Below are 13,837 nucleotides of genomic sequence, written 5' to 3'. Positions count from 1 at the left end.
GTTTACTGTAAACTGAATTGTTTATAAATGAAAGTTATTGTTCAACAAGAATGCAGGAAATAGTTTAAACTAACCTTTAAATATATTCCACATGTAGTTACATGTGTGTATTTAATGAAGTCTTTATTTATTATAGGTTAGATTTACCATCATTAATATGTCATATATGTCATAATCAGTATTTTACTTCAATGTATATTTGAGTTTCTCGTTTCCCGGCAGTAACAGGACGTTAGGCGCTCATGTGAATCTTTCTTTTAAATATTTATTTTACGCACAAATGTAAATATTTATGTAGAAAACATCTTGTAGCTGCAATATACAGGCTCATCATGTATTCTGTTCATTCAAACATCTTCTCTGATCATTATTCATGTTGGTAATAACAGAATGTGACACATGAACAAACCTGAAGAGTTTGTGCTTTACGACAGTCCCCGAAGGCAGCATTGTGAGGTGACGCAGCTGACGTCAGGGGGCGCTGTGACGTGGTCTTTGTCTCATAAACATGTAAATATATGACGTCATCATCTTCTGTCTTCATATTTTAAATAATCAGCAGCTGTTGGTTGCCATGGTTTTATTATAAAGTTCCTTTAAATTAGTTAACTTCAGTATTTCTATATTTTATCTGCTTTTATTATTATTATTAATGTTATTATTAATCACATTTATATTACTATTCAATCAATCAAACTTTATTTCAGACTCAGGGTTCATATTAGACAAATACAGAAACGTAGACAGAGAACCCTAAAGTACGGAGGCCTGTGAGGGTTCTACAGAGAACACTACAGTACGGAGGCCTGTGAGGGTTCTACAGAGAACACTACAGTACGGAGGCCTGTGAGGGTTCTACAGAGAACACTACAGTACGGAGGCCTGTGAGGGTTCTACAGAGAACACTACAGTACGGAGGCCTGTGAGGGTTCTACAGAGAAAACTACAGTACGGAGGCCTGTGAGGGTTCTACAGGGAACACTAAAATACGGGGCGACTGTGGTTGAGTGGAGAGCAGGGCCGTCTTTTAATCAGAGGGTTGGTGGTTCAAACCCCCGCTCTGGCGCCACTGGTTTCATGTCAATGAGTCCTTGAGCAAGACACTTTACCCCAAAAAGTGCAGTGTTGTAACGGTGACATCACAGGTGGGCGTGGTTACAGGTGTGCTCTTTAAACCTTTATAGCACTGAATCCACTTTAAGTTTTCATAAAAGTTACAGACAAAAACATAAACATCATCGTCATCGTCACAAATCAAGAACACGTGAAACAGAATTAGAAGAAAAACGTCTTTTATTAACTGGCTGCTGTTAGAAGACGTGTTGACTCCTTCAGGTCTCACCTGTACACTTCACAGGTTCATCAACTAATACAGGTACATCTAGAGTCTTTTATTGTGACAGCTTTAACAGGAAATCATGTCAGAAATGATTTAATTCACGATATCACGACGTTGTAGTGTTGTTAAACTAAAGTGCTGAAGACTGAATTGTCCCTTCCAGGCCACCATATGCTTCACATGATCCTTCAGACGAAATAAAACTCAACACATCAACATTTTACAACAAAAATAAAAACGCTCTTCTCTGTTATTGACATTCATTCATCTACGTGACCTCTGACCTCCTTTTATTGTTAGTGACGTACATAGACACCATAATTCTTTCAAAATAAAAGCCTCCCTTTCATTGTCGGACCTGACGGCACAGCGCGGTGTTTGTTTCGTTGTACTGGAGGAGGCAGGCGGGAGGAGTCGAGGTGTCGGAGAAAGCCTCCACTGATTCTGAGATGCTCTCCCCTGATTGGTCGAGCTCACTGTTTACACTGTACATGTGTGCTTCGGGTGAAACGGTCGATTCTGGGATTAAACATTTCAGCGTCTGTTTGTCGGAGCGATCGGGAAGTTTTGGAACAATATGACATCATCGTGTTGCATCATGAAAGTATTTTTTTTTGGGGAGGGGGGTTATGTGGATCTAAAACATGATCACACGACAGGTTTGTAGTTCCTGACGCCTTCACTGTTTTAAATGTGCTTCATGAAAACATTTAGAAATTTGAAATATGAGTTAAAAAAAAATAAAAAATTTTCTTTGTAAAAATAAAAATACCAAAATTCAAAAACATTGAAAGAAAATCAGAGAACATTAATAATTAATGAGAGAAGAAGAGTTTTCTTACAATTCATTTAATCTCTGAATCAGGGCTTTCCCCCCAAAACACCCGATTCAGCTCGTCCTTCAGTTTAAAATGCTCTCTGTGTGTGTGTGTGTGTGTGTGTGTGTGTGTGTGTGTGTGTGTGTGTGTGTGTGTGTGTGTGTGTGTGTGTAGGTGTATTTATGTTAGGATGTTAGTTTTGACTCTTTAGTGACATCTAGTGGTGAGGTCACACAATAACAACACTCACCCTACGGTGAAACTACGGTGCCTTCAGGTAACATAAAAAAACACAGTGATTGGTTTGTCCCTTCTGGGCTCCTGTAGATATTGATAACATCGGTGGAATATGAACGTGTGAACGAGTGACTCTTCATGTTCATCATGAATCTAACAGAGATAAAGCTCTCCTCTTATTGGTTGTTCACTGATTATTGGTCAATAACGTAGAGATGTGGGAGGAGTCACGGTCAAAGATGGCCGACGTCAATGCGTCACAAAGTCTCGGTGACGGTGCGTTCAGGTACACGCGGTTAAGACGGGACGATCCGAACCTCGGCCCCCTCACAGGAAGTTGGTCTTCAGCGTGATGCTGGGCGACGACTTGGCGGCGAGGTGGCCGCTGCTCGCTTTGGCGTTCAGACTCTCCTGGTTTCCTTTGACGGCGGCTTCCAGACGAGACTTCAGGTGAGGAGACGAGGAGACGAGCGACCTGAGGAGGGAAGGACATAAAAGAGTTTTATTTATTATTTATTATATATATATATAATCTCTACAGAGAGGATCCAGCTCTGGTACCTGAACACAGCAGAGTGTTGTGGGCCGAGACGCATCAGGTCGTTGAGCGCCGCCTCGTGGAGCGACCGGGACGCCGTGGGGGCGGAGCTTAGAGCGTTTTCATCCAGCAGGAAGGAGATGAGGAGCGGCAGCAGAACGGCCACCAGCTGAGGACCTGAGGACCGAGAACAACACGTCAGAATATGAAGCCTGGACTCAAAGTTCACCTGAAGAAACGCCAACGTTTAAAAAGCCTCTGAACCCAGAAACCTGACGGGAGATTTTCATCAGATTATCAACATTTCCAACGGTCCCTGAATGCATCACGTGTGACAAACGCTTCTGTCAGAAAAAAATCACCAAATCTGAGCTTTAAAACGAGACGAGCCGGTCCTGATCACAATGCATGCTGGGTACAACACAACACATAAATATATGTATATATAAATCTGAACGAGGTCTGTAAACTACAAGCAGCCTACAGACCTGATCTAACAGGAAGTGACTGTTTCTGTGACTTCCTGTTTATTATTTTGGCTCCGCCCCCTGTCGCTCATCTCCAACCAACCAAACGACTCGACTGAGACATCAAAGAAATTCAATGTTCCCTTTGTGTTTCATGATTTATGGTTTTATGGTAAAATGTTAGAGTTCTCTCTCGTTCAGCAGGTTTCCCTCTTCTGGGTTCTGGACTCACGCTGAGACTGGTCTGCAGCCTGGACCAGAGCCTCCATGGACCGGACTCCCTCCAGGACCCCGAGCAGCTCCTCTGGACTCTGAGGACGACTCCTCTCCACCTTCTGAGGAGGACACGTCAGCTGATCAATACATTAAGCCATCGCATCTTTTCAAAATAAAAGCATGGAAATATTCACATTGTCTTTGTTATCTTAGATTCAGTATTTTTGATTGATTCATATTTTCCTCGAGACCAAACCGAAGTGAATATTTGTGACAAATGAGACTAAAATGAAGTGATATTTAAAAAATATGACCATAAATATTTCCTCTTGAAGTGACAGAACAGAAACTAAACTATTCCATGAAGAATGAAATCATCGTGGATGATATAAACATAATATCACATTCATTTCAGTACCTGGAGGAATCGAACCAGCGGCGGTCCGAGTGCCTGGATGTACGGGACGGCCACGGTGGGCGGAGCCTGAAACACCGACGTCAACAGCTGATGACATCGACTCACGACCTGCAGCACAGAGAACGAATAATTAACATAAATGACATCATCAGACTGTTAACGATGTTTTAAAACCACCATGAGGTCAGAATCTACGGGGTCCAGGTTCAGAGGACTGATGAAGGATGTGGTCTTGGTTCTACAGAATCTCCGGGTTGTTTTAATGTGTCCATTCTAGACTGGATTCTCTATCGATTCTGGCCTTGATATTACTCTCCGGTAGTCCTGGTTACTCTAGTCCTGGTTACTCTCTGGTAGTCCTGGTTACTCTAGTCCTGGTTACTCTCTGGTAGTCCTGGTTACTCTCTGGTAGTCCTGGTTACTCTCTGGTAGTCCTGGTTACTCTAGTCCTGGTTACTCTCTGGTAGTACCGGTTACTCTCTGGTAGTCCTGGTTACTCTCTGGTAGTCCCGGTTACTCTCTGGTAGTCCTGGTTACTCTCTGGTAGTCCCGGTTACTCTCTGGTAGTCCCGGTTACTCTCTGGTAGTCCTGGTTACTCTAGTCCTGGTTACTCTCTGGTAGTCCCGGTTACTCTCTGGTAGTCCCGGTTACTCTCTGGTAGTCCCGGTTACTCTCTGGTAGTCCCGGTTACTCTCTGGTAGTCCTGGTTACTCTAGTCCTGGTTACTCTCTGGTAGTCCCGGTTACTCTCTGGTAGTCCCGGTTACTCTAGTCCTGGTTACTCTCTGGTAGTCCCGGTTACTCTCTGGTAGTCCCGGTTACTCTAGTCCTGGTTACTCTCTGGTAGTCCTGGTTACTCTAGTCCTGGTTACTCTCTGGTAGTACCGGTTACTCTCTGGTAGTCCTGGTTACTCTCTGGTAGTCCCGGTTACTCTCTGGTAGTCCTGGTTACTCTCTGGTAGTCCCGGTTACTCTCTGGTAGTCCCGGTTACTCTCTGGTAGTCCTGGTTACTCTAGTCCTGGTTACTCTCTGGTAGTCCCGGTTACTCTCTGGTAGTCCCGGTTACTCTCTGGTAGTCCCGGTTACTCTCTGGTAGTCCCGGTTACTCTCTGGTAGTCCTGGTTACTCTAGTCCTGGTTACTCTCTGGTAGTCCCGGTTACTCTCTGGTAGTCCTGGTTACTCTAGTCCTGGTTACTCTCTGGTAGTCCCGGTTACTCTCTGGTAGTCCCGGTTACTCTAGTCCTGGTTACTCTCTGGTAGTCCCGGTTACTCTCTGGTAGTCCCGGTTACTCTAGTCCTGGTTACTCTCTGGTAGTCCCGGTTACTCTCTGGTAGTCCCGGTTACTCTAGTCCTGGTTACTCTCTGGTAGTCCTGGTTACTCTAGTCCTGGTTACTCTCTGGTAGTCCTGGTTACTCTCTGGTAGTCCCGGTTACTCTCTGGTAGTCCCGGTTACTCTAGTCCTGGTTACTCTCTGGTAGTCCCGGTTACTCTCTGGTAGTCTCGGTTACTCTCTGGTAGTCCCGGTTACTCTAGTCCCGGTTACTCTCTGGTAGTCCTGGTTACTCTCTGGTAGTCCCGGTTACTCTCTGGTAGTACTCACCAGCGGGTCTTTGGCGTCCATGCTGGAGGTGAAGCGCTGCAGACTGAGCGTGTGCAGCGGCTCCACAGAGCAGACGTCTGGACCAGCAGACAGAAGGAAGACGGTCAGAGCGGAGAGGAGAGTGACGTGGTCCACCACAGAGTCTGAGGAGACACACACACACACACACACACACACACACTGAAGACAGAAGTAATGTGTGTTGTGACAGTGTGTAGATGTAACAGTGTGTGTTGTGGTTGTGACAGTGTGTAGTCTTGTTGTGTGTAGTGGTGGTTGTGTACCTGCGTCCCAGAGGTCCAGCAGAGAGCTCAGAGCTGATCTCAGCAGGAGGTTCCAGGCTCCTCGGCTCTTCTCTTGCCGGCTCATCGGCGACGTCACCACAGACTTCAGAGCCTGAAGAGCCGCCTGGACCACCGCGGCCTGACCGGCCCCGCCCACTGAGCCCGCCGCCGGGGCGCCTGGGAAATATAAAAAGAGTCATTTTTAAAAAGCTTTTGGTCCTGAAGGGGGGGGGGGGGGGGTATAACTCAGGGGTCAGATCGTACCACAGATATAGACATAGAGATGATTCTAATCTCTGATACTAATTACCAATCTAAAAACATCTCCTTCAAACTACTGGATTTATTCTAGTTCATCACCAAAACTACATTTTACAGACTACATGTGAACACATCATGATAACGTTATAATGTAGCTTCAGCCAGTACTCATGTTCACTGAGCAGAGCCTGAAGGCATCATGATGTCACTGAATGAACCTCCGTTGGTTAGCCGTTAGTGGTGCTGCTAACGTTACTAGCTCTCCTCCTGTTGGTTTGTGTGTGTGTCACCAGTGTGTGTGTGTGTGTGTGTGTGTGTGTGTGTGTGTGTGTGTGTGTGTGTATGTTACCAGTGTGTGTGTGTGTGTGTGTGTGTGTGTGTGTGTTACCAGTGTGTGTGCTGGGCTGCAGCACCAGCTCTCTGAAGACTCCCAGCAGCAGGTAGAGGACGGTGGGGAGGATGGACACGCTGCCTGCAGGAGGACAGACCATCATTTAGATCAGATACAGAGACACTGATGCTAGTTAGCATTAGCATTAGCATGTTAGTGCGTAGAGGTGTGTGTGTTTTTCTCACCTTCTGGGGAGCAGACGGACGGCAGCTCAGAGAGGACACACAGAGCGGAGCACACCAGCTGACAGTCGCTGTCAGTCAAAGTCCACACAGAACCTCCAGGACCTGAACACACACACACACATATATAAACACACACACACACACACACACACACACATATATAAACACACACACACAGACACACACACACACACACACACACAGACACACACACACACACATATATAAACACACAAACACACACACACACAGACACATATATACATACTGTAACTTTTACTGTAACTTTTTAAAATGCACTTTTACTTCATTAACTCGTCTAATAACGGATTCTATAGTTTCATTATTTTAACATCTTATTGTAAACTTAATTTCACTTTTATTTTGCTGCTGAAACACCTCATAATAATAATAATAATAATAATAATAATAATAATAATAATAACAATAATAATAATAATAATAACAATAACAACAACAATAATAATATTAATAATAACAATAACAATAACAACAATAATAATAATATTAATAATAACAATAATAATAACAATAACAACAACAACAATAATAATAATATTAATAATAACAACAACAACAATAATAATAATAATAATATTAATAATAACAATAATAATAATAATATTAACAATAACAATAATAATAATAATATTAATAATAACATTATTAATAATAATAATAATAATAATATTAATAATAATAATAATATTAACAATAACAATATTAATAATAATAATATTAATAATAATAATAACCCCCCCCTCACCAGTGGGACTGGTTCCTCCCAGCGTGGGGCTGATCTGGGGGAGCTTCCTGACCAGCACACAGAGGCAGAGCTCCAGCGCTGCGAACACCAGCGAGCGTCCAGGAATCAAACCTCCGGTGTCCCGACCTTCACCGAACTCTGGAAGAGTCTCCTTCTCTGACGCTCCGTCATCCACTGAGGAACAATCACGCTTTATTGTTATAGGAGCGTGTGTGTAACAGTGTGTGTGTAACAGTGTGTGTGTAACAGTGTGTGTATAACAGTGTGTGTGTAACAGTGTGTGTGTAACAGTGTGTGTGTAACAGTGTGTGTATAACAGTGTGTGTGTAACAGTGTGTGTGTAACAGTGTGTGTGTAACAGTGTGTGTATAACAGTGTGTGTGTAACAGTGTGTGTGTAACAGTGTGTGTGTAACAGTGTGTGTGTAACAGTGTGTGTGTAACAGTGTGTGTATAACAGTGTGTGTATAACAGTGTGTGTGTAACAGTGTGTGTGTAACAGTGTGTGTGTAACAGTGTGTGTGTAACAGTGTGTGTGTAACAGTGTGTGTATAACAGTGTGTGTGTAACAGTGTGTGTGTAACAGTGTGTGTGTAACAGTGTGTGTGTAACAGTGTGTGTGTAACAGTGTGTGTGTAACAGTGTGTGTATAACAGTGTGTGTATAACAGTGTGTGTGTAACAGTGTGTGTGTAACAGTGTGTGTGTAACAGTGTGTGTGTAACAGTGTGTGTGTTCACCTTCAGCGCTGTAGCGTTTCTCTCTAACGAGCTCTTGAGCCGACGTCACAATCTGTCTCAATAGATCCAACACAGAGAGCTGAACACACGGAGACTCTCTGGTCACCATCAGACGGTGGAGGACGCTGAGCAGCTCTACACCCAGAGCCTGGAGGGGGAGGGGGGGGGGGGGGGGGGGGGGGGAGAGCTTGATTCTAGTCTTGATTCTGGATTCTTGGGTCAGATCTCTGTCCTGGTATCAGGTCTGAACTCTGGTCCAGATGGTGTCTCACCTGGTCGTTCCCGATCTTGGCCCGGGACCAGGAGACGTCCAGCAGCGCCTGCAGAGCCCTCAGACAGGAAGTGATGTTCTCCATCTGGTCGTCAGAGTGCGGAGAACACAGGAACTCCACACTGATCCCTGAACAGAACCAACAGAACCAGACTCAGTACAAAACAACACGCTTTAATGGAAGTCATCTCAGTCTTAGTCTCAGGTTCCTGACCCAGAATCAGGTGCAGTCTGTCGGTGTTCACGTCCTCTGGACTCTTGGCTCCGCCCCCCGTGTGTCCCATGGAAGTGGGCGTGGCCGGACGGGACAGGTAGGCAGGTGTGTCGTCTGACATCACAAAACCTGAAACACGCAGTCACACCTGTTTAATGCACACCAGGAGGAGGAGGAGGAGGAGGAGGAGGAGGAGGAGAAGAGGGGAGAAGTAGGTAAGAGGAGGAGGGGAGGTGAAGGGGGACAAGGAGGAGGAGGAAATGGGAAGAAGAGAGGGGAGGCAGAGGAAAAGTGAGGAGGAAGAGGGTAGGAGAGGGAAGTGGAAGGAAAAGGAGGGAAGGAGAAGTAGGGAGGAAGAGGAGGAGGAGGAGGAGCACTGACCGGTGCTGTGGAGCCAGAGGGAGGTGGCGTGGAGGATGGAAGCCCAGGAGAAGGAGTAATGAGCTCTGGCCTGGTTCACGGTCTCCGCTGTGTAGAAAGAACCTCCTGGAGGAGGAGGAGGAGGATGAGGAGGAGAAACGTGTCAGTTAGTGACTTTAATAAAATCATCTGCAGCTGGTCTCCTCCTCTCCTCTCCTCCTCCCCTACCTGTCTCAGGTAGCTGTGATGCGTACTCCTGTGGGAGGGTCAGCAGGCCGTAGTCCTGCAGCGCCGACAGCCACAGACGACTGAGCGTCAACACGTCTGACTGGACCAGCTGCAGGAGGCCCGCCCCCCCAGACTCAGAGCCTGAGCTGTGATTGGCCGGAGAGGAGGAGGAGGAGGAGAGTGACAGGTCGGCCGTCGTATCGGGACGCTCCTTCTGTCTGCTCCTCTGAACGGCTACGATGTAAACCTGAGAGAGGGAGGAGGAGGAGGAGGCGTCAGACACGTTGATCTCACCAGTTCATCAAACAACCGATCACCAGTAGAACCAATAGAACCAGTAGAACCAATAGAACCAGTAGAACCAATAGAACCAGTAGAACCTCTGCCCAGGCCTTCAGGACGGCCAGTGTTTCCATAGTAGCAGCGGCCTCGTTGTACAGCTGGCCCGACGCGTCCCCCCCGGCCTGGACTTTAGCCAATGAGGAGGCCAGGAGCTGATGGACCCGCCGCAGGTCACGGAGGTCGCTGACCACGCCGCTGGCTATCCAGGCGCTGCACACCTGGAGAGGACGGGGGGGGGGGGGCAGGTGTGGTTTGGTTACCTCACGTTTACACGTTCACACGTCTCATGATGGTGATGGAGGATGTGGATCACCTGGCAGGCCTTGGCGGTGACGTCAGGAGGAGCGTCGGCGCTGAAGGCTGGTCTGAGAGCAGCTCCGACCTGAACACAAGAAGAGACGTCAACACGGTCTCAAACCAACATCTACATCTTTACTTGATACGGTTTGTTTATTGAGCACAAACAGATTCCAGCTTCTCCCGTCTGAACATCATGTTTTAAAGCTTTGTGTTTTACATTTTAAGGCGACACACGACTATTTTTATTATTTTCATGCGCGGTCCTCACGTTGGCCTGGTACTGCTCCAGGATCACGTGACCCGGGAACTCCGGTTCGGGGATGGCGGAGAAGCGTCTGATGATCACCAGCAGGGTCTGGAGACCCGCCAGCCGCAGCTGGTCGCTGTGGTCCGTCGCCGCCATGAACGCCATGCGGACCAGGTCGCCCAGATGGAGCACCAGGAAGTCTGTGGAGAGAGACGGGCGAGGGGGGGTCACGGAGGTCTGCAGAGTCCACAAACACAAACACGGTCTTACCGGGTCTTACCGGTGGACTCGTGCAGGCGGCGCTCCTGAGCCAGCGCCATGTTGAAGTGCGCCGGGTCGGCGGTCTCACACTGAGCGATGATGCGACACACACACTCCATGGCGAAGCGGCGCGTGGCCCAGCGGAGCGCCGTGAACGGGCCGCCGGACTCCGACCGAGCCTTGAACGCGGAGGAGTCGTCGTCTCTGGCGGGGTCCGCCTCCTCGTCCTCCTGCCTCGCCTCGACCGGAGTCCGGCAGTCTGAAGACAAGTCAGGAGACGGAGTCGAGCTGAGCTGAGGAACTCAAGGTCCACTTACTGCCTTTACCGGAGCTTTAAGCAGCATCTCACTCAATGACTTCATCATAGTGAGCAGGCAGAATTAGTATAATCAGTATCCGTGACGTGTTGAACCCACCGGTGGTCGCAGACAGGACGTCCTTGCAGAGTTTCAGCCAGTGTCCCAGTTTGCCGCTGGACGCCATCGTGTGGACCAGAGTCTCCTGGATGTCCCTCCTCAGACCGGGATCTGACTCCCGGTCCAACAGAGTGAACAGGGCTCCTTCCAGACCCACCTCCTTTATGGTGACATCTGCAGAGGGAGGAGGAGGAGGAGGAGGAGGAGGAGGAGGGTGAGGAGGAACATGTGAAGAAGTACAACACGTGATGTAATGCTTTATAATGTCTAATAGTTAAACAATAACCAACGTCTCTCTCTGTCTAGATTGAAAGGTCCAGCGTGTAGCAGAAATGGAATATAATAACAATAATAATAATAATAAAAATAATAAAAATAATAATAATAATAATAATAATAATAACAATCGTTGTGTTTTGGTTACCTTAGATTGAGCCGTTTATATCTACATACGGAGCTGACATGTTTCTACAGAAGGGACAAACCAAACACTGACTCCAGAGAGAAGTTTCAGTTGGCTGCAATCTGCAACCTCACCACTAGATGGCGCCAGGTCCTCCACACTGTACCTTTAAGATCAGTGGACAAACACAGCTCAGCTGTTCGGACCTTTGTGTGATGTTTGATCCGCTCTTCTTTAGATTTATTTAGATTTTCTTTAGTTAGTCACCTTATTTCCTTTGTGAGGCACTTTGTGACATTCTGCTCTTGAAAGGTGTTACTATAATAAAATAATACTATAATATATGATATATTATATATTATATAATGTTCATAACTTATTTGAAATGTTGTGATTTCTGGGTTTGGAAGAGTTGAAATAAATATAATATTTTATAAAAAGGTCATATTAGACAAATCAATCACAACTATAACACCGTTATACTGTTTGTTTGGTTACATCTTTGCATAATTGTTTAGTTGGTTAATTTAATATTATTCTATTTTGTATATATTGTGCATTTTTATATTTCATGTTTTTTACTCAGTTTTTATTGCTTTACCTGTATTTATAAACGCTGCTGTAGCGAAAAGATCATCATCTATCTGATTAAGTTCAGTATTGTTTCTCTAAATAAAACACTACAAGCGTCCGTCTCACCCAGCTGCGTGTTGTCTCGTCTGGGCAGCTCTTTGACGAGAGTCACAGCGTGTTCACAAACCTCCAGAGCTTCACGCTGGACCAGCTGACGCAGACACGACACCACCGACCCACGAAGACACAGGTAGGAACTACACAGGTGAGCCTGAGAGACACACACACACACACACACACACACACACACACACACACACACACACACACACACACACACACACACACACACACACACACACACACACACACACACACACACACACACACACACACCAGTAGAACTCCATCAACTGGTCTCATCAGAGGAAACATGCAGCTCCAGTGTTTCCTCCAGACTCACTAACTAAACTCTGTTCACATTGAAGTGCGTATGAAGAACTGTGGATATATTTTAGACACTACATCAGTTATATTTAGGATATCTTCACCGTTCTGCTCTTCAAACACACCAGACTCATAAAGCAGTGATTTGACCTCAGAACTCTAAGTGAGTTTGTGTTATTGAGTGACTTTGGTGTTTTAAAGCGTTAGTTCAGATTCATTAAAGCTCATCAAAGCCTTTTCATTTCATTGAGAGTGTTTGTTGAAATTGATTTTAGAACTATTACTTTATATACCGGAGGAGACATTACTGGGATTAAAATGGTCAAATTCTATAGAAACTGTTGAGAGATGAGCAACTACACTCAGTAACAGAGGTGAAAGAGTTCTATATGCAGGATTTAAATACGTGAAGGACTCAGATACTCGTGGAACCGTGTCTTCAAGGCTTCACACAACGAGCATTTGAATTACTGATTTATCTGATCATTATATTCATAACGTTGTGAAAAGTTCCCAAAACTCAAGGTGACGAAAAACACATAAACATTCTCAATCTTAATCATAAATAACACATTCAATGAACAGACATAAAAACAGCCAGAGGAAGCAACACTGTGGTGTTATTGAGTTAGCCGTCAGTCTGCAAAGCAAACAATGAGAAAGTAAACTGCAACAGAAAAAACATTAACCAACAACAGTGAGTTAATACGAGACCAAACAAGAGAAGATGTTAAAAACAGAAGAGTGTTGAGGGAGAACAATGCTGAAAATAAAAGTGAGACAAACAGCTTCAGGCCTTTTGAGAGAAAACCTACCAACATGGAATAATCCAACAAGATCTCCTGCAAGACACAACACAGGGTCAAAAAACACTCTCAGCTTACTGTGTAGTAGTTCAGGTGTAGTTTATGTGTAGTTCAGGTGTAGTGAGGTGGTTCAGGTGTAGTGAGGTGGTTCAGGTGTAGTTCAGGTGTAGTGAGGTGGTTCAGGTGTAGTTCAGGTGTAGTCAGGAGTACTTACACAGAGTGCAGGTACGAGGCTGGCCAGGTTGACGTGTGGAGGTGAGAACATGTGTAGCTGCTGCAGACAGGAAATGGATCTGGCCTGAACCAGAGAGTCTGGAAAGTCCTGCATCACCTCACATCCCACCAGACAGGTGGAGCGCAGACCGGATACTGCTGCACCTTCACCTGATGGACAACACATCATTCACACCTATTACACCTTCACCTGATGGACAAAACATCATTCACAGCTGCTACACCTTCACCTGATGGACAACACATCATTCACAGCTGCTACACCTTCACCTGATGGACAACACATCATTCACAGCTGCTACACCTTCACCTGATGGACAACACATCATTCACACCTATTACACCTTCACCTGATGGACAACACATCATTCACACCTATTACACCTTCACCTGATGGACAACACATCATTCACACCTATTACACCTTCACCTGATGGACAACACATCATTCA

General features: G+C 45.8%; 1 protein-coding gene across 2 annotated transcripts in view; it reads right to left on the bottom strand.

Moving 5' to 3' along the window:
- Nucleotides 1-1,286: 1,286 nt before the first annotated feature.
- The window catches only part of heatr5a (HEAT repeat containing 5a), a 22,926-nt gene continuing 10,375 nt past the window's right edge, over nt 1,287-13,837 (bottom strand). The window contains exons 21-42 of one of the 2 annotated variants that reach the window (XM_079174938.1): nt 13,366-13,535; nt 13,161-13,187; nt 12,025-12,169; nt 10,923-11,096; nt 10,526-10,765; nt 10,267-10,445; nt 10,012-10,080; nt 9,737-9,916; nt 9,357-9,603; nt 9,150-9,254; nt 8,769-8,897; nt 8,556-8,683; nt 8,284-8,431; nt 7,546-7,719; nt 6,759-6,860; nt 6,571-6,654; nt 5,922-6,098; nt 5,638-5,780; nt 4,034-4,141; nt 3,632-3,734; nt 2,956-3,109; nt 1,287-2,869 (exon numbers count right to left, since the gene is read on the bottom strand). In XM_079174938.1, coding sequence (XP_079031064.1) covers nt 2,722-2,869; nt 2,956-3,109; nt 3,632-3,734; nt 4,034-4,141; nt 5,638-5,780; nt 5,922-6,098; nt 6,571-6,654; nt 6,759-6,860; nt 7,546-7,719; nt 8,284-8,431; nt 8,556-8,683; nt 8,769-8,897; nt 9,150-9,254; nt 9,357-9,603; nt 9,737-9,916; nt 10,012-10,080; nt 10,267-10,445; nt 10,526-10,765; nt 10,923-11,096; nt 12,025-12,169; nt 13,161-13,187; nt 13,366-13,535 — 3,134 coding nt within the window. In that variant the 3' untranslated portion in view covers nt 1,287-2,721. The remainder of the gene's footprint in view (nt 2,870-2,955; nt 3,110-3,631; nt 3,735-4,033; nt 4,142-5,637; nt 5,781-5,921; nt 6,099-6,570; nt 6,655-6,758; nt 6,861-7,545; nt 7,720-8,283; nt 8,432-8,555; nt 8,684-8,768; nt 8,898-9,149; nt 9,255-9,356; nt 9,604-9,736; nt 9,917-10,011; nt 10,081-10,266; nt 10,446-10,525; nt 10,766-10,922; nt 11,097-12,024; nt 12,170-13,160; nt 13,188-13,365; nt 13,536-13,837) is intronic. The other variant, XM_079174939.1, reaches the window with a different exon arrangement.

This window comes from Pholis gunnellus (genome assembly GCF_910591455.1).
Source record: "Pholis gunnellus genome assembly, chromosome: 15".
Taxonomy (NCBI): domain Eukaryota; kingdom Metazoa; phylum Chordata; class Actinopteri; order Perciformes; family Pholidae; genus Pholis; species Pholis gunnellus.
Note: the sequence above shows the minus strand (reverse complement) of the source record. Positions and strands in the feature narration are given on the sequence as shown.